At 39.9% G+C, this 19551-nt stretch overlaps 2 protein-coding genes across 4 annotated transcripts; one reads left to right on the top strand and one right to left on the bottom strand.

Moving 5' to 3' along the window:
• The first annotated feature begins 908 nt into the window (after positions 1–908).
• Positions 909–4325, top strand: cnot8 (CCR4-NOT transcription complex, subunit 8). Of its 3 annotated transcripts, none has more exons than XM_079487357.1 (7): positions 909–1094; positions 1567–1766; positions 2018–2211; positions 2399–2560; positions 2659–2803; positions 2884–2994; positions 3244–4325. In XM_079487357.1, the coding sequence occupies exons 2-7, from the start codon at positions 1650–1652 to the stop codon at positions 3370–3372; spliced, it is 858 nt and encodes a 285-aa protein (XP_079343483.1). In that variant the 5' UTR covers positions 909–1094; positions 1567–1649; the 3' UTR covers positions 3373–4325. The 3 variants fall into 3 exon arrangements, with proteins under 3 accessions (XP_079343483.1, XP_079343484.1, XP_079343482.1); XM_079487358.1 differs by having other exon boundaries at positions 1079–1241; positions 3244–4298; XM_079487356.1 differs by lacking the exon at positions 909–1094 and adding an exon at positions 1097–1405 and having other exon boundaries at positions 3244–4298.
• On the bottom strand, positions 4153–19435 carry gemin5 (gem (nuclear organelle) associated protein 5). The gene is made up of 28 exons (XM_079487355.1): positions 19157–19435; positions 18937–19091; positions 18509–18690; positions 17412–17566; positions 17213–17314; positions 16995–17127; positions 16756–16918; positions 16477–16689; positions 16123–16208; positions 14459–14541; positions 13721–13857; positions 13566–13639; positions 12376–12557; positions 12160–12299; positions 11903–12074; positions 10736–10954; positions 10521–10637; positions 10280–10402; positions 8605–8700; positions 8393–8530; positions 8156–8303; positions 7948–8067; positions 7650–7860; positions 6489–6743; positions 6233–6395; positions 5689–6121; positions 5529–5604; positions 4153–4425 (listed from the first exon to the last, which is right to left on the bottom strand). The coding sequence occupies exons 1-28, from the start codon at positions 19296–19298 to the stop codon at positions 4261–4263; spliced, it is 4383 nt and encodes a 1460-aa protein (XP_079343481.1). The 5' UTR covers positions 19299–19435; the 3' UTR covers positions 4153–4260.
• Positions 19436–19551: the final 116 nt, after the last annotated feature.

Genomic DNA, 19551 nt, shown 5'->3' with positions numbered 1-19551 from the left:
AATGAAATAAAAGATTTGGACGGTGTTTGAAAATAAATAAATAAAAGGACCAACTTGCCCAAGAAACAATAACATTAACCTGTACTCTACATAGACTTTATAAAATCATGTCTTTTTTGTTGTTAAATGTTATAGTACTGAATAAATGTATATGTTTTCTGGTGTATACACATCATTTACAATATTTGAAGAGTTTGGTTTCAAAATGAGATCCTGTTTTTTTTTATTGTGCATTACAATGAATATCAATCAAACTGCAGTTAGTTTTGATTTAAGCCACAATAACTCAAATAATACAGCTAACTAACACAATAAAGCACGAGAAAAACATGATAACATAATAAAAAACATGATCTCATTTTGGAACCAAACTCTTCAATTGTTCTAGTGAAACTTCAGATATAATTTCTTCCGTAACAAAACCCTTTAATGATTTTTTATTAATAATAATAAGTTCAAAGTGTTATATCTCATCGACAGTATATAATAAACATCGGCGGCATGGACAGCTACGTCTGGTGAAACTAATTTGTGGAAGTTTTTAAAGTATTTTTTTACATAAACTTAATACCTTACATGCAAATTGCCCGAATATCTGACGAAACGGCTAAATGTACACACACACATATATATATATATATATATATATGATTTGCATTTGTTCACTGTACTACTTTCACTTTATAAAGCACAATCATATTGCATCTGTTTAGATGCAGTGATCCTCAGATCATAACTCAGAACTTCTGAAATAAATCACTTAAGTTGTATTTATATGTGCCATCAATTGAAGACTCGAGCATTGTTTTCGTTATTTATTGTAATTATTTTCATGCCAGTGATTTTGTTAAGACGTTATCAAATTGAAAACACAATATTATAAATGAATATGTTGTGTCCATCGCAATGGTCTAATACACAAGGGCTGTGCGTTTTTTCCTGCACTGCGGTTGATTGAAAGGCTTTTGTATTGGCGGGTGTTTTCCCATAATCCCGCGGGACCGGAAGCAGCGTTGCGTGTGTGTCTGGAGTCACTGCTAGTCGTCCAGCTGCTCATCAGCGGCTACATCTTCATTTCACGAGTCTTTGTCCAGGTAACAAGCGTTGGCGCTAAAACGATAAACTGTGTAAATGATCGTCCGTTTGTTCGCTATTCACGCGTGTGAAATGTTCATTTGTTGGCGGAAACAGAAGCGCGGAAGCTAACACGAGCTAATCATAACGCCATCCACCAAAACACGGTTAATTCTCACCTGCTAGATTAGCCTATTTATTCATTTACTGATCAAAATACGACGTTTAATAAACCGTATAATCGAGCTCTAATGTTGGTCGCTGTTTGGTTGATGTTGTCGTCGGGTTTTTATCTTCGTAATGTTTCATTCAAAGGACGTTTTACGTGCATGTGCGTGAATGAAGTACTCCACCGAACATGCACGTTTCTCCGTTGCGTTTTATTTGATCCCAACATTCATAAACGTCTAAACAATTGTCGTATTTTGATGCTCGCGAGAGGTAATTCAGTGCAAAACACCTGATGGACTCAAACTCTCATTGGCTTTTCAGGCAGCGTTGTGTTTCCGGTGAGCGCTTGTGGGTCTCTGGGATCCTCGATCTCTTCTTCAGTCTTCATCATCGTCGTCATCATCATGCCAGCCGCACTTGCAGATACCAGTCAGATTATCTGCGAGGTCTGGGCGAGCAATGTGGAGGATGAGATGAGGAAGATACGACAGATCATTCAAAGCTACAACTTCATCGCTATGGTGTGTGTGTGTGTCTCATCTACTTATGAGAAAATGTCCCTTGAATTGAATTGATCAAATCATATCCACAAACCCGTTGTCCTTTTCATGTAAGGTCGCTCACAAAAGGGCGTCCATGAGACCATAGTAGTATGATAAAAAATCTGAGATGTGTTGGTCATTTTTGTGCGTCCCTCCATAGAACTTGATTTTAAACCCGAGCTATTCCAGTGCAACTTAATGTGACTTAATGTGATTCTTGAATAAATCAGGACACAGAGTTTCCCGGAGTGGTTGTCCGTCCTATCGGAGAGTTCCGCAGTACTGTCGACTACCAGTATCAGCTTCTGCGGTGCAATGTGGACCTTTTAAAAATCATCCAGCTGGGCTTGACGTTTATGAACGAAGATGGAGACTACCCGCCAGGAACCACAACGTGGCAGTTCAACTTCAAATTCAATCTGACGTAGGTGTCCACTCCGTAGGGTCCCACTGAGTCCAAAATGGGTCCTTCCTCCCGTAATGCTGTATGGTTTTAGAAAATTTGACGACGCCTTTGAACACCAAGACCAGAATCACGAACCACAACTAAGCGTTTATGATGAATGATAATGCTTTTGCAAAATCCACAAATACTACCGTTTGTACTGCAGAGAGGACATGTACTCGCAGGACTCGATAGACCTCCTCCAGAACTCTGGGCTGCAGTTTAAGAAGCACGAGGAGGAGGGGATCGACACGCTTTACTTCGCAGAACTCCTGATGACATCGGGCCTGGTGCTTTGTGAAAACGTCAAGTGGCTCTCGTTTCACAGGTAATGACACTGAAGTCCGGTTCGATGGCGTTTAATAGTGTTCGTGACACATTTAAGATGAATCATTATTTTTGATTTCACTACTTTGTCTTCATCAGCGGCTATGATTTTGGCTACCTGGTGAAGTTACTCACAGACACGCGGCTACCGGAGGAGGAACACGAGTTCTTCCAGATCTTAAATCTCTTCTTCCCAGCCATCTATGATGTCAAATACCTCATGAAGAGCTGCAAAAACCTCAAGGTATGAGAGTGTGCGAGGCTTCCATGGCCAGTTTCCAGTGCGTGTTGGAAGATACCATGTGCCGTTTGTTTGTTTTTTAGGGGGGACTCCAGGAAGTGGCAGACCAGCTGGAACTAAAAAGGATCGGCAGGCAGCACCAGGCTGGATCAGACTCGTTGCTCACTGGAATGGCTTTTTTCCGCATGAAAGAGGTCAATTTTATTTCGTGGAACCATAATTGGATAAAAACTGCAACAACATCTATTCACACAATAAGCACTTTGTATTTTCCAATGCGTTGACGCGTTTGAATGACATATCATTATTTTTATATTAATATCATCCTCAAATTATTTATTTTAATGGAATGTACCAACTGCATGACTAGAAGGTTCTTCACTTGTGTCAGTAAATGCATTTAGATGAAATTCTAATGTCCAAAACGTCCTTTATCTCTGCAGCTGTTTTTTGAGGACAACATCGATGACGCAAAGTACTGCGGGCGGCTTTACGGGTTGGGATCGGGTTCCTCACAAAACCAGAACGGGATCTCCAACTCGTCGCAGGAGGAAACCAACAACAAGCACTGACTAAATGATCCAGAGACCGGACCAAGTGGATGATGCACTTGTTTTAATCCCACCCAGCAGATATTCTCTTTCCTAATCCTTAAAGATGATTTCAGATCATTCATTCATTCTAAAGGGACATTGGAAAATGCCAACGATCACATTCTGTTCCGCTTGGTAGTTCATCACACTGCAACGTTCCAGGATGCCCGACGTGTTCATATTACTCCCATCTGCTGCGTTTGACAATTTTATCTTTTGTTTTACAGTATTAAAAACACAAATGTTTTAAGCATGGGACCAGCGCTTGTGTATATTACTGCATTTTAATATACTCAATCCTTTTTAGAAATGTTTTGATATTTTCTAGAAAGGCTCAATTGTTGTCACTGGGATTATAGAAAATTAATTTGACGCTGGGAAACTGGGATAGGGATTTTATCATATGCTGTCGTGCATGTATATTAAAATACAAAACTCTTCTTAGCATTTTTCCTGCAAAGAACAAGTTTTCGATTGTCGAGGCGTCTTTGGGAACAGGAGTCTGCTGGTCCTTTGTACATTTTAAATTTGTTCGTCATGAATTCAACAAATGTTTGTGGTACATTTTGTTTTTATTTCATCTGTTGTTCAAAGCTGTTGTGTATTAAAATGTTTTCTATTGTCATTGTGCAATTGTAGCTTCATACATCAGAGCAAGATTGTCTGTTTGAAATTAAAAGCCTTGTATTTTCCAAACAAATTACGTATTAATTGTGTTAAAGTTACATGGTGCTTAAAGTTAGTCAGGTGTCAACTATTAGAAACCACAGTTTCGAATTCAGATTTTATTATTAACGTATAGACATACAGTCACTCAAGTACATTTGTACATATTCAAAGTAAATAAACATGTGCATACAGGAAGAGCTAGTGTGTCAGTCTCTGCCAGGCTTTATGCAGTGATGCTGTACTTCCATATTTGTGCAACAACGCTGTGGCAGCTGAGATGATGTGCTGTGGAATCAGAGCGAAGTGTTGGTCCAGGTACAGAAGGACAATACAACACTCCATTACATCAGGAAATGGGTATTTCTGAAATACAGGAACAAGTACAGTCAAAACAAGCACATGGTTTAGTTAAAGCTGCTGCAAGCCATTGTTTTGTAAAAACGCCCATAATATACTCTTCTTATACAGCCTATTGTGATTTTAAAGAGTAAAAATGCAATTACAGACATCAAGAATTATTATTTTTACTAGTTGAAATTCCATTTTTCAGATTAAGGATACACATTTCTGAAGTGATTGTTGATTTATTTTTTACTAGTAAAAATGACATTACAGATATTAAAAATAGTAGAAATTCCATTCTTGATATCAAAAATTAATATCTGAAAATGAAAGCTAATTCAGCTTGCCATACACACCACAACAGGTTAAGATATTTTTGAAAGCATTAAGGGTTTGGCCAGGGAACCGTGGTCTCAGGTGGACAACGTAAACATTGTAAACTAGCTGTGTGTATTTGAATGCAATAAATTGATTTGCATGACATAATTATATTTAAAGGAATAGTTCACCCAAAAACGTAAATTCGGATTAATCACAGATGCATATGACTTTTCATACGAAATTTTTTTTGTTCTACTAAGGTATTGTTTAACTTCAGAATTCATTAACTCCTCATTTTGAGGATGTAAAACAGAAAACCATGTTTTAAAGGGATAGTTCGCCCAAGAAATGAAGGAAAATTCTGTCGTCATTTATTCACCCTCAAGTTGTTTCAATCCTACATACATTTATTTTAACAAGAAATGTGAAAGAATGTTTGTAAGCAACCCGTTCGGGGGCACTATTGACAACCACAGTAGTAAGAAAAACTACAATGATAGTCAATGGCTCCACAGAACTGTTAGGTTTCCCACATTCTTCAAAATAACTTCTTTTGTCCGAACAAATACACAGAATTTGAGTGAACTGTCCCATTAAAACATTGAATACTTGTTTTTTTTTTCTCAATTTGTTCAATTACCATGAGCCAATCGTATTTGTTATTTTCTTGTGACTTTAGTGTAATGCGTTGTGTCATTTGGTTTGAAAAACACTACTGTAAGCCTGTAAGACGCCAACAAAAAATCTTTTGAATGTTATGAATGATGAAACTACGAATGTTAAATGTGAGGAACCGTAATTACTTTGATCATCTCAGGAACAGCCGCAAGCTCTTTGTGGTACTCAGCAGCCCGGGCGGTCAATGAAGCAAAAGATTGGCTATTTTAATGACAAACAGGGGCAGTTAGACATCCTAACAACATCTGCAGAAGTTATCAAATAAAAACAGAGTATCTGCAAGACCTTTCTTCACTGTGAGCTCCGTCATGTTCCTCAGACAGATGAGTAACACTAGATGTTTCTGTGGCCGAGGTCAGAAGAGAGTCTGTAGACGGGTTGTGTCGATGAACCAGGCTCAATACTCGACTCTGAATATCTGCTACGGCTCTCTGGATGGCTTGAAAACTGGCGTGAGGTTCAGAGAGTAAAACCTTCCAGAAGCCCTCAGACTGAGCTTCTCCGTTACGATCTGCCTCTTCAGGTTGTTTTTGCTCTATGGAATGGTGACCATTACTCGTCTTATTATCGGTCAAAGTGGATGTATTTGTACCGTGGCTCCACCATTTCTTATACAAGAGCCCATAACAGACAAAAGCCTCCATATTTCGAGAAACCACCAAGGTTTTCTCATCAGCTGGGCAAAGTTTGGCCTTATAGAACGCCATAGAGTCCAACCCTGTGAAAACATTTGAGTTTTGATACTGAAATGTACTCGCTTTTTATTCAACTTTATTAGGAAAAAGAGAAACTGAAATGTAAACACACATCCCATATTTACACGTCTCACCTTGTGGTAGGAGCAGACGGCTCATTTCAGACATTAGACTAAAGCGACCGACCTCAAAACCTCGAGTCACAGCTCTCAATAGTTCCTCTAGTACAGACGGCCAATCGCACGACAGCTGACTCAACGCGCACAGTGTCACGTCCAATGAGATATAAGATAAGAGCTGAAAAAGGATGAACGGATTATGGGTGAAACTGCATTTTAGCTTTAATTTCATAGCTTTTATAAGTGCCAATGATCCATTATTTGAACCTACCTGCTTCATTGGGACACTGGCAGTGACAGGAGGATTCTCAATGGCTTTTAGTTGTTGAAGGATGGTTTTGAATTTAACCAGATCATCAGCCGTCACGCCGAACTCTCTCTCCCACACTGTGTGCACTGTACAGAGGAAGTGCTCGTCCTGTGACCCAGACCAGTCGTGTGAGGAGGCCAGAGACCAGGTGATCACATCTGTATCCGTCAGTCTGTGGGTGAGGAGCTCATTCACACAGTACAGCAGCCTGTGAGCCTGTGAACAACAGCAGGAGATACATGTGCTTCACATACTGTTGACATTATCAACGTATGATTATAGTTTCCTAAAACTACTAAAGCATTTTGTAAATTATAAACTCCCTTTGAAAGCACTACGGTGGCCGACACAGGACTAAGATGCGTTCTGTAGAGCAGTTTGTCCGTTCAGGGCTACTGTAGAAACAACATGGCGAATTCCATGTAAGCGGACCCACGGTGTATGTAGATAGAGATAAAAACATGAACTTCATTGTGTAAGGTCTTTATACACCTCTGGACACATAGTTATGTATCTTAAATTGCATCTCTGTCAATAGATCCTCCAAAGAATTACACACTGGACCTTTAATAAACCTTCAATATCTTTCTCTGTGTTCATCCGAACGAAGAAAGGTATACAGGTCTGAAACAAGTCGAGGGCGATGACAGAATGTTCATTTTTGTGTGAACTGTTCCTTTAACTATAAGGTGTAGTAAACTATAGCGAGGTTAAAACACTACAGTATCTTGTAAGTGAACAACAGTTTCCTATGGCAAATAATATTGTATTTTATAATATACTATATTTGGGTTTTACTAACTCACAAGGTGCAGAAATGTACCATGTTATTTTCTTCCTTGTAAATGGTACTATAATGTCAATCACTACTAATACCATTATTCATTCACTCAGTTAATAACAAAAAAAACAGCTAACGGACGGGATAAATAAACCGACTTTTTAGTAAATTTTATGTACATCATCTGCATATGCAAATATGACTACAGTAAATGATAAAAACGCTTTGCAAATCTATTTAGCTATTCTAACTGACTCACTAAAGCAAAAAACGGTCAAGCATTTAATGTTAACATACAGAATCTGTCAAGTGACCAGACGGAAACACGGTTTAAAACCAACCAGAAGAGAATCTTGTGTCTTTAGGACTTCCTGCGTGGTAAGCCAATCCTGTGAAAGCATCAAATCTTTGGCACATCTGAGAGAGAGAGAATGTGCCAGCTCGCTTTCACCCGACAGCCACGCCAGATTAGCAGCGGTCCTTAAAGATGTCACGTCTCCTTTCTTGGCGATCACTTTAGCGGCATCAAAGCTGGCGTCTGCAGCGAGATAGCTGTCAAGTGTACAAGAAAACATTTATATACAGTTTATATAGCTTTCCATTATAACAGCACATTGAACTGTAACTCTGTTTCTGTACCATTTGGCGGCAGTGGCATAATGTCCATCCTTCTCCAACACAGCAGCCCAGCTCATGTAGAGGTCTCTCTGAACCGGGTCCTCTGGCTGAAGTCTGGCTTTGGCCAACGCTATGGCTTCCCTGATGATTTAACACACAAACGCCTTCACTTTCCATTCAGGCAACAGTGTTACAACATCGCACGAGTACTCGAGATGATGTTTCTAACCGGTAGAACTGGTGGTCCTTCAGGAGGTTGATGGCCTCGTAGATTTTATGGATGGAGATGAGGTGTGAAGCGGCTTTGAGGAACTGCTCGTGAAGACAGAGCTGCCTCACATACGCCTCTACAGTCCTGGACCAAACCTGGTACCCCGCTGACCAACACACGAATTCTATTACGTTACTGACCAATAAAGATGATAAACTAGATCTGCACACGGCAAGTATAGTGCTTTTGTCTTACCCATAGGAGTTAAACTGAGAAGATGGTCGTTCAGTTCTCCTTTCTCTGTGGCGATGTTTAAAGCTCCTATCAGGTCTCCCTTCCACAGCCTGAGATACATCACAGAGTCGTAATGACCCGCCTCCACGTGACTCTCCTCTATACAAAACACCAGTGTCAGTTTAACACACTGATTCCAGATCGGCATTTGATGGTTGTGATCGTGAACTCACCTTCCACCTGAAACATCCTGTAGAGGGCGTCCCTGTCCGTGAACAGACCCAGCTGGATGTGATCTCCAGCACCTGGGACGCACATTTCTGCTTGACCTGAGGAGGACGGGAAACATTTGTGACTACAACCATTTTAATTCCTCATTATTTATACACGAGATGACTGTAATATCAGGATACCAGGATCATTCAACAGTCTATATTTTTATCCCAAGGTTTCTTAAAAAATACTAGGATGTCTTAAAGCCACAATGTGTACATTTGGACCGCTAGATGGCGCAACCACAAAAGGCGAAGCTAAATGACGTTATGTAGGAGTGTGGAATTATGGGACATGCCGTTTTCACCATCCATAGGCGTATGGAGATCGCCAGTCATGTTGACGGACGAGGTAATGAATGAATTTTATTTTATGTCATCGTTATGAATTAGCTTGAAAGAAATGTGCAATGTAATGCTACGTTAGCCCGCGAATGATATTGGACTTTGTCAATTTATTTGGTAGCGTAATGCTACACAGTTTTACGTGTTTAAAACAGTAAACTACATTTACGTTTCTTGCTCGCCAAAGAGTAATCGTGAACCACAATAACAGAACAACAGATTCTGTACAGCCACTTCTGCATTTGCGTGTTGCCGTAGTTTCTACAAGCGGAAACTGAGGGTATTGCGGAGCAGCGGATATTAAGTCACTGATATGCTCAAATACAATGGAGACTAGGGACGGGACATTATTTTAAATAGGAATTTCTCTGGATTGACACATTTTTGGGAACATTTAGGATAGTGTAAATACACAACTGCATGAAATATATCACACTTTGCAAGAGATTTGGGGATATTTCATAACAACATTATTCCATATTGTGGCTTTAACATGTTAAATTAATACATTCTATGCAAAGTTTGTGCATAAACTTAAGCATGCGACGGTTTCGCACATCCTCGTCCATTAAAAAGAGACAGCTTAACGTGACTCAAGCCAGCGATAAACCAAAAACACAGACTTGATATCGGTGGTAAAGAAATTCATTTCATAATTTGGTTATACACGGTCGTTGTTTCGGTATTAAGCCACGAAGCTGCTTCCTTATAATGGACGTCTATGGGGAGGACAAAAGTATGTGTACAGGGTTATTTTAATCAAATAACAGTTCGATATTGCAATTAAGAGCCATTTAAGCGTTAATATTTGACCTTGTGCACTTTAAATCATTTATGACTTATGGTTATAACTACAAAACTGACTCTATGAAAGAGTGTAAAATAATAACTAGTCACACAAACTATCCCCAACTCGAGTTAACATTGACCAAATTACACAATCACTGAATGAAGAAGTGCTTTCACGTTAAACGTTATAGAAAGTCCTTTGGCTTGCGGTGCAGGGGGACGGGACAACACTGATCTGGTTTTTCCGCGGTATTTCAGATCAGGGTTTATATCTTATTATAGAGAACATAGCAACTTTGAGTCAAAATCAGTCGTAAATCATTACAAAGAGCTCCGATCAAGCGCCGAATGAGGTCCACACGCGTCGATCATAATGGATTGTTTTCCCCCACGGCACAAACGGATGTGATGTTTTTGTGGGCGTTCCCAGCTATGCCGACCATGTCAATGAAATGTATTGAGCAGACAGTATAATTTAAAGTGATGTATATCCGGCACTCACCCTGTGAATGTCTGACTGCAGCCAGCGTGAGACAGTCCTTCTGAAGCTCTTCTTTGGGTCTGTGATCCATCGTAGTGCTAAGAGGAAGGATGGAGCGCGGCTTTCTCTTCTTCAGAGAAACATCTACATAAACGTGAATAACAATGAGATTCTAACTTTCGATCAAATAAGTTGCGAAACTTCAAACTAAGAAAACTAGATTGACTGCGCAGACGAGATCAAAGACCAGACACAAACCAACCTGGCTTCTCTCTTCTCTTCTCCTCTTTGACCTCTCTTTTAACTGCATGGATGAACTTTTCTCCGTTCTGAACCCTCTCGGCGCTGCACGTGTCCACATCTTTCTCTCCGGACCAACCTGTGACCCCGACAATGAAGGTTATTCATCACAGGACCGGAGTGACATTTCACAGACAGCGCACAGAGGAGATGAAAGACAGAAAGCTGATCCGTTACCCGTGACGGATGGACGGTCTGCGCTCTCTCTCTCGTCTTCCTCTTCGTCATTTTCTGACTGCTGATCTTCTGCTCCACTGCCTGCTGCTCTTTTATGTTCCTCTCGTGAAGGCAATTCGCTCTCCTCTGCCTTCATCCCTCCTTTTCCCGGTGCCTTCTTTTTCTTCTTAGACTTTTTCTGAGGTGCCCTCTTTTTTTCCATATCAACACGTTTCTTACCTGTTGACGGAAGGATCAATGAATAGAAGTTTGATGTTTTGCCATCAAATATGGAATTTCAGTGTGGAAAATGCTAACAAAAACCTCATAGTATTTGACATAATTTTTCTAATGGTGATGAAAGGAACAATAAAAAAGTGATTTCTGCTGATACAGATTCAGAAGAGTAAATTAATATTTCTTAACCTTTGCATTTCATTATTTGATTTTGATTATTATTATTGAACATCAAACTGGCGATGTTTCTAAACATTTTCCATATACAGAACACAAATTTATAGCATTTATTCTTGTCCACTTTTTATTGCGCAAATATATATCAGCCCTGATCATCGGCTGTTTTTAAACTATTGGCCGACAGTGTGAATAATTGCTTTTATTGACTGATGCCGATTATTGGTCGATAAATATCGGTGCGTCTCTAAAAATATTCCAACAAATTTGGAAATTAAAATGTTCTTTTCTTAGGATATTCCGGTTTCATTTCCAAATTTGATGGCAACAAAAATATTTAATATTTTGGTTTTATTGAAAGAACAAATATTTAAAATGTATAGTGTACTGTTATCTTGAAAATTTACCTAAACGGGAATATCCTAAGAAAAGAATTACATTTTTCAAGATTTAACACTAGAAAGTAAATATTTGTTCTTGCAATAAAACCAAAATAAATATAAATATAAAATATTTTGTTGCCATCAAATCTAGAAATGTATTGTTTTTTCCAACAATCTTTTTAGAATATTTTCATAATATAATACACAATTTTATAATAATTTCTAGTAAACAACACCGTAAATACCATCTGGTAAATAACTGGAGGAATGAGACTGAGAAATGTTGCCGGTCACTCTCCTGTATGAGCACCTGACCCCTACACCACAGCTCCTGCTAAATCAGTTTCCTTTTTTAAACCTTTAACTGATGTTTGATATATTGGTAATGTACTTTTGGGGGGTGTGACGTGCTCCTGCTTGGACACGGCCCATTCATGCAAAGTGAAATCATCTCCACCAGTCCAGATGAGGTCAGGATGAACCGAAGACCACTGCACACACATCAGACGCCCTGAATGACCCCTGTAGTTACACACCGGCTGCTCTTTCAGCACATCCCACACCTGTTCACAAAGACATTATAATAAAAAACTGAACCTGCACAGTATTCAGAGCTTCCTTCGTGCGAATACGAAATGTAAATCTTGCCTGAGCTGTGCCGTCGTAACACACAGTCACCAGGCGCCCGTCGTGATGAGGGCTCCAGGCCAGACCGGTGATTTTGTTGGTGTGTCCAGACAGAGTCCTGAAGGGTTCAGTCACCAGTGCTGAGCTCTCAGATGGGGTCTCTGAAAGAGATGAACACTGATGAGAGAAGAGCATTCAGAGAGCTCTCGGATGAGAGATCGAAAGACACGTTCTGACCTATGGCGCTCCTGAGATCGTGAATGTAGACCGTGGCGCTACTCGAGCCGGAGGCGAGCAGGTACTGCAGATCTGACCGAGCGGAGTGCTCGTGGTGCCAGCGTAACGCATTGATGATCTTATGATGCTGCTGAACTGAACACAGGAGCTTCAATGTCGGGGCTTTAAACACGTCGATGGACCTGAAGAAATAAAAACCTCATGGTGTGACGGACATACGGTATCTCTCTTAACAAGCTGAGAAGCATCCGTATAAAAATGATCCGATAACAATACGACGAAGGATCTGATAATGATCTCTTTTCCTACAAAAAACTAAACATAAAACCTGTTAGAATATATATCTGCTGTTTGTGTGACTGTAGTTACATTATAAAGCTTCTTGTTCAAAAAACAGCAAGTTCATATTATAATAACTCTGTTTTTTATGAACAATTCAAGAAAAGTAAACTAATATTGCATAGGAAAAGATAGGTTTCACTTTAATTTAAGGAGCCCATATTACTACGCAATACACAAATACTACAGAGTAATGTAAACACTGTGAAAAATAACTGTTTCATATAACAGTTATTATTAATAATATATATTGTGATTTATATTACAATATGTGCACCATCAGTGCTTATTACTTATTATTTAGGTTCGGTTCAGGGTTAATACATAAATGTACAATTACACGGTAAGAACATAGTCTGTACATGGGTAAGAAGACTGTAAAATAAAGTGCAGCCAATATAAGGAATACATAACTATCATGATGAAGATATTACTTAGCTATGAATATATCAAGTAATGTAATTAAACAACACGCATTTACTATAAGGTTAAGGGTCGGTACCCAAAATGTAATTTTATTATTGACCACTTTGAAAAACGTAAACAATGCTGTTCCATCTTTTTGACACTACACAATAGACGGAGACACAGGAGTGGATTTTCAAACCTCTCCCGTCCCGATCCCACAAAAAAGACTAAATTCAAAACGTTGGAGAGACAAGTTCAGTCAAGTAACGCTTCTTCTCGGTTTCTTTTGCTTGTTATAAGAAATAATCTACAGGCACTTTATCGTTTGTGAATGTGTACCGGAAGTAAACTGCAGCCCACCACGTACGTACGCTTGCTTATGTTGTCACTGTTGAAACTGTCTATAAGAATGACATCTAATAAAAAGTGCTTAAGATTCTTACCCGTCTTCATTTCCGATGGCAAGAACGCTGCCATCCGGCTTCCAGCTGAGATCTGTGTGCGGGGCCATCTTGTGCTTTAACCAAAATAACCAAATCACATTTTCATCACCATTTCACTGTTCTGTAAGAAGAGAAAGAGGGATTTCTCGACTCACTTTGATGTTATTGGTGTCGCAGATGAGCTTGTCAATGTTACTGGCCTCTCCTGCGAGTTTCCAGGGGTCATGCTGAAAGATGACGCCCTCCCCGGCACAACTGTACAAACTGTAGGACGGCTTATCTTCTGAACCTCCTGAGTCCCACAATCACAAATATGTACGATGATGCACAGGAAGACAGCACGATACATGAAAAAATGTATTTAGTAGCCGCCGAATGGATTTACCAAACAAATGAAAAACGATTTAAATCTATATCGAAAAAGCTTCCTCATTTCACTTTTAAAAACTTTAAAGTTTGCTTTAGAAACCCAAAGACGATCCGACATATTAAAATTCATCCCAGCTGAACACATTTAAGCAGGATATCCTGAGGGAGATGAGCCGAGGAAACACACCGCCGAAAGAATGTAAACAAATCACATCATCCCCAGCTGCCGTCTCCCATCAGCAGCTCTCAAACAAAAGCAATTACCTTCACTCCCCCGCACGGGCCCAGAGATGGATACGGCGATAAACGTGTCATTTGTCAGCGGACGGGCAAAATTAAGTTTTCATTTTTTGATTACCCAACAAACTGTGCGGAGGGAGCGCCGGCATTCAGTCCACGCTCGCTCAATTACAGAGCGTGTTAAGATGAGCCGAGCATCACTTATTGCTGACGGATCGCTCACGGTGTCACTCTGAGTTCAGCGCTTACTGGGTCATGAGGGTGTGTGTGGTGAAGAGACTTACCGAAAGACATGGGCGGCACAGGTGGACCCCACGACAGGGTATAGATGGTTCGGCGGTGGTAAGTGCTTGAGATGAGAGGTGGTCTGTGTGCAAAATTTATATTAAAGTTGTCATTTTATTTATTTTTTCCCTGTTTTGAGGGGAAGAAAAAGAATGTCTGCAAACTGAAGTCTGAGCAATATACGAGTGTCAAAGTTAAAGCGTTCGTGTGTCTCAGCGGATACAAAGCGATACAAAGGTCATGCATTCGATCCCATGCACATAGTCAGAAACAAATGTACAGTAAAATGCGATGTAAGTCGCTTTGGATAAAAGCTTCTGCCAAATGCGTAAACTTCAACATGTCAGGAGGATGTGCACTATCAGCTAGACCAGGGGTCTCATTTATAAAACTATGCGTAGTATCCTCACTAAAAGTGTACGTGCCCCCGAAAGCTTATATAAACTCTAATAAAAAAACTGTACGTATTCACACCTGTAAGCAAAATTCGCTTTATAAATCATATCTCGCCCTGTACACGCCCACTTTTAATCATAGTCAACGCCAAGCACCTCATGAATGCCCATCTTTATATAAAGAAGCCTGGCATCCAATCCGCTTGTGAAGCCTCACGTCACGCACCACCATATATGGAAGTTCATACCCCTTCCGGGTCCGACTGCTATCAGGCACCATAGGAAAATAACTCAAAATGATATAAAATCCCCGATCCAATCCTTTATCTTCACAACGACATCACAGATGTCCACATATGAGATTCGCTGCGCTTTACAAATGAATAATTGATATGATTAGTATTAATAATAATAATGATTCATTATTAGAATTTGCCTATTGACGCCACCGCATTTATATGTTTACAGCCATTAAATCATTAACATCTTACCAAAATCTTGGTATTCTTATTGGTATCCTTTACCAGAGATTTGAAGACATAAATGTAAAAGACGAATGTTTTATCGTTCCAGATTTGTTATGAACACCATTACAGCTAGGACTGATACGGAGGACATATATATAGAAACGATTATGTTAGATCATAAGGGCTGTATTTCCAGACTTTGACTTTCGATGATATATGCACAGTGTTGAAGAAAAATGTAATAAGTCATTTATTTACACCATTTCCTGCAGTTATCTAATGGTATTTGATGTGTTCCATGCAGTCAGGCCTCCTCCTCCTCCTCCTCATGGTGCATGAAAGAATTCAATACAAGTGCAAATAACACTGCAGATTTATTCACCGTGATAATGTGGAATGTAATGTGTGTGAGGCATTAATAGCCTGCTTATAATCGTTCTTCTCACATCACTTTCTGCAATCTAACTCGAGTTCACCGTTTGTGTCGCCGAATCCCCCCGTCTCCAGAACGTGCGTACGCATGGGTCAGAGTTTGCTTACAGGTGCTCACATTCTCCCGTCAACTTTTTTTTTGGTAGATCACAACATTTGCGTGGAATTTGGCGTACGCACGTTTCAGCCCCGTTTTGTGCGTACGCAACATTTATAAAGGAGACCACAGGTCACTATTTAGTGGACCACATATAATATAACTACAAATATATAATTTTTATACCAAATTTATTCTTGGTATTGTCATTATTTGTGCACGAATACCAGCGTAAACGTTTAAAAACATACAGCTGCATATGTTGGTCTTACTTGTTAGAGTAAACCTCATAGATCCCCACTTTACCATCATCCGTACCAAAAGCTAGCGAGCCCTCTTTTAATGGATGCCATGCCAACTGAAAAAAGGGGTGAAAACTTCATTACATTTTTGTGTTTATATAATAAATCTCTCATATGCAATTTAATATGATACATATAAATATAATTTGATAACATAAAACAACGTAATTTTAACCATTTGTCTTTTTATTGTTGCCATGTCACACTGTAGAACACACATACGATTTATTGGTCAATTACCCATACCTGTATTTGAATTTGTATAAAATATACATATAAACATATATCTTAAATTGAAAGTAATAACAGTATGAAAAGACTCACAGCTGTCACTTTTGACTTGATCCCTTGCCAGAAAGTCCTGATGTCATATTTGATCTGAATAGAGAGGGTGTTCCACACCCGGATCATGCTGTCCCCGACCCCCAGAGCCAGACAGCCGGTGCTCACCGGAGAGAAACTGAGACAGTACACAAACCCTCCCAGAGTAGGCAACGTCCAGCAACACTCCAGAGATGAAAGGTCCCAACATTTAATCTGAAATGAACCATCAAAACACATTAAAGTTGGACAAAGTACTGTTAGTAAAGAGAAAAGTCTCACCTCTCTGTCCATCGAGGTGCTGAGCAGAAGTTCCCTCTCCCCCAAACTACAAGAGCTCATATTAAAGACGATGCGTCCGTGATTCTGTCCGTCCGATGAACTTCCCAAAAGAGTCCACTTCTGCTTGCCCGACTTCATCAAATCCCACATGACAATCTCACCACTGCACGCACCCAAACACATAAGATGAGCATTGATATCCAACACAACAAAGCACAAGAGCGTCTATACACCCATACCCGAAACAGCTAGACACAATCTGTGATGATCTCCCCTTGGGCCAGTGGACGGTCAGCCAGAGTCTTTCCTTCACCGTTGGATCAACTCCAGCTCCTCTCCTCTTCAAGAAGGGAAGCTTTAGGGTCATGACACCTGAAATGAAAAACACGGTGACCTGAATGGTACCTGGATTCTGTGATATTCTTAAAAACCTGGGAGTTCTGAGCATCTCCGGCACCTTTGCCTCTGGCTGTGCTCCATATCCGCACGGTCTGATCTCGACTGCCTGAGGCCAGGTGACACCCCGCCTCTGCTCCTTCTGTCAGCCCGTTGCTTCCATCTATGAAAAGAGACCAGGAGATATAGAAATGTATCCGTTCATTTGGACAGACAATAATATTGAGTGAGTGGATCTTAAAACAAACGGGTGAAGTCACCTGTGTTTTCTTCTGTACAGCGTCCGTACAGCGGCTCTTCTCTGGGTTGAGGACACCAGGCCAGAGAGTGAATCTCATCATCATGTCCTCTCAGCCGATGGACCACATCTCCTTTCTTACTTATATCTATCACTACGATCATCCCATCCTTATAGCTACAGGAGGAAGATCAAACAAAAACAAAGTACGTTATGTTAGGGTGTTGCTATGGTGTTTTAACACATTGCTTTGTGGCTGTTGTGTTGTTGGTGGTTGCTAATAGGGCTGTGATTGTCTTTAGGACAATCAATGTATAAATATGTCCTAAATGTGTATACATAAATGTGTATGTTTATAAATGCCAAATTGATATGCTCAGTACACAGACATAAATTATGTAAACATGAACGTTTATTATGGAGGCGATTCATCACGATTAATCGTTTAAAACACTAATATATTTATATATAATTTACATATACACATTTTTATATATTAAGGAAAAATACTATGTTTATAAAAGCAATATTAAAATGCTCAGTACACAGACATATATGATGTAAACATGAACGTTTATTCTGGATGCGATTAATCACGATTAATCGTTTTAAAACACTAATATATTTATATATAATTTACATTAAATTTAAGAAAAATATATACAAATTTGTGTATATATTTATGAATTAAAAATGTATATGCACAAATTAATTTACTGAATAAAAGTGTTTTTAAATGAATGACTTTGACTAAATAATGACAATAGCCATTTACATCACATTTAATCATTTAGCCAACCAACAAGAGCACTTTAATCCTCATAGTTCCCTTTGTGTTATTCCACAGTTTCGATTCCCGTGTTTTACTGCGAGTGAGTGTTCTAAAACTTTTGAGCGGTTGTGCATGTGGCAAACTTTAATTGGCATTAGAGGTTCATTCAAATCCCTTGTCAATTGTGTTAGTTATAGCAATAGATTATAGTAATAGCTTCCCAAGCAGCACTAATGGACCTTGATCGCTCCAGGATTGCACCCAACACCAGACAGATTCCACTGTCAAGACCTTAATGAAAAAGCAGACGATACCCTGCATTAAACGATAATATAATGAGCTTTTACCCCAGTGCAATGTAGTTTTCCTCGTGTGGAGAGCAGGATAAGCAGAAGATGGTTCGAGGTTCAGGGAAGAAGCTTTGGGTGTCTCTACTGGTGTAGCGATAACACACCACAACTCCTTTCTCATCTCCCGTCACCAGCAGATGTTTCTGCACCGGAGACCAGTGAACTGCAGAGATGGTGTTCTGAACAAACGGAAACACATATTATGAGAGACGAATATGATAAATGCGCACGTGGTGTGTTTGGTATTGTGCACATCCTGGAAATGCAAAGACATCCCAAAGCCACAATACGATTGGTTGAAATTGTGAACATAAACACCAGGTGAGCTTTATAAACTAACGGATCCTGGCAAAACAGAGGTTTAATGTTTTGAAATCAATGTATTTCAATAGCTAAAGTCAAGCATGACAAAAGAATTCACTTACCTGATGCACATTGTGCTCAGACACCAGAACCCTCTGATCAGCATCCCAGATTTTAACAGTCTTGTCATCTGATGTGCTGGCACAGATGTTTTCTTGTCCATTGTGGTGACAGAAAGCAAAACCAGAAACTCTTTCGGTGTGTCCGACGAGCTCGCCTGCGGAAACACGGACTGATCAGACCTTGAGAAGCTACGATCAAAGATAGGATGTCATCCCTTACCTACGACAGCCGGACATGTAGCCGTCACTTGAACCAGGTGAATAACGTTCTTTGCTCCAAACCCCAAAACTCCGTTGACATTGACATCACTGCAGCGTGAACAGTACCAGTTCGGCGAGGCCGGCAGACGTCTTTCGTGCATTGTAGTAAAAATACGATGGAAACGAAGTTCAAAGCGGGGTCAGCTTCTCTCGCATGCACCCATGCTGCTGAAAACACCTCCGGCTGCCGAAAAATGACTGTCGTGAAGATGATACGGCACGGGAGGGAGGGAGGGACCTTGTTACCATGGAGACGCTCAAATAAATATACGAGGAATATACATAAGCGTACAAAAATGAACTACAATATGTTTTCGTTATATTTATAACGATTCTACCAACAACAGTGAGCCA

Source organism: Barbatula barbatula (genome assembly GCF_947034865.1).
Source record: "Barbatula barbatula genome assembly, chromosome: 22".
Classification (NCBI taxonomy): domain Eukaryota; kingdom Metazoa; phylum Chordata; class Actinopteri; order Cypriniformes; family Nemacheilidae; genus Barbatula; species Barbatula barbatula.
The sequence above is the reverse complement of the archived record's forward strand: the minus strand, read 5'-3'. Positions and strand labels throughout refer to the sequence as shown.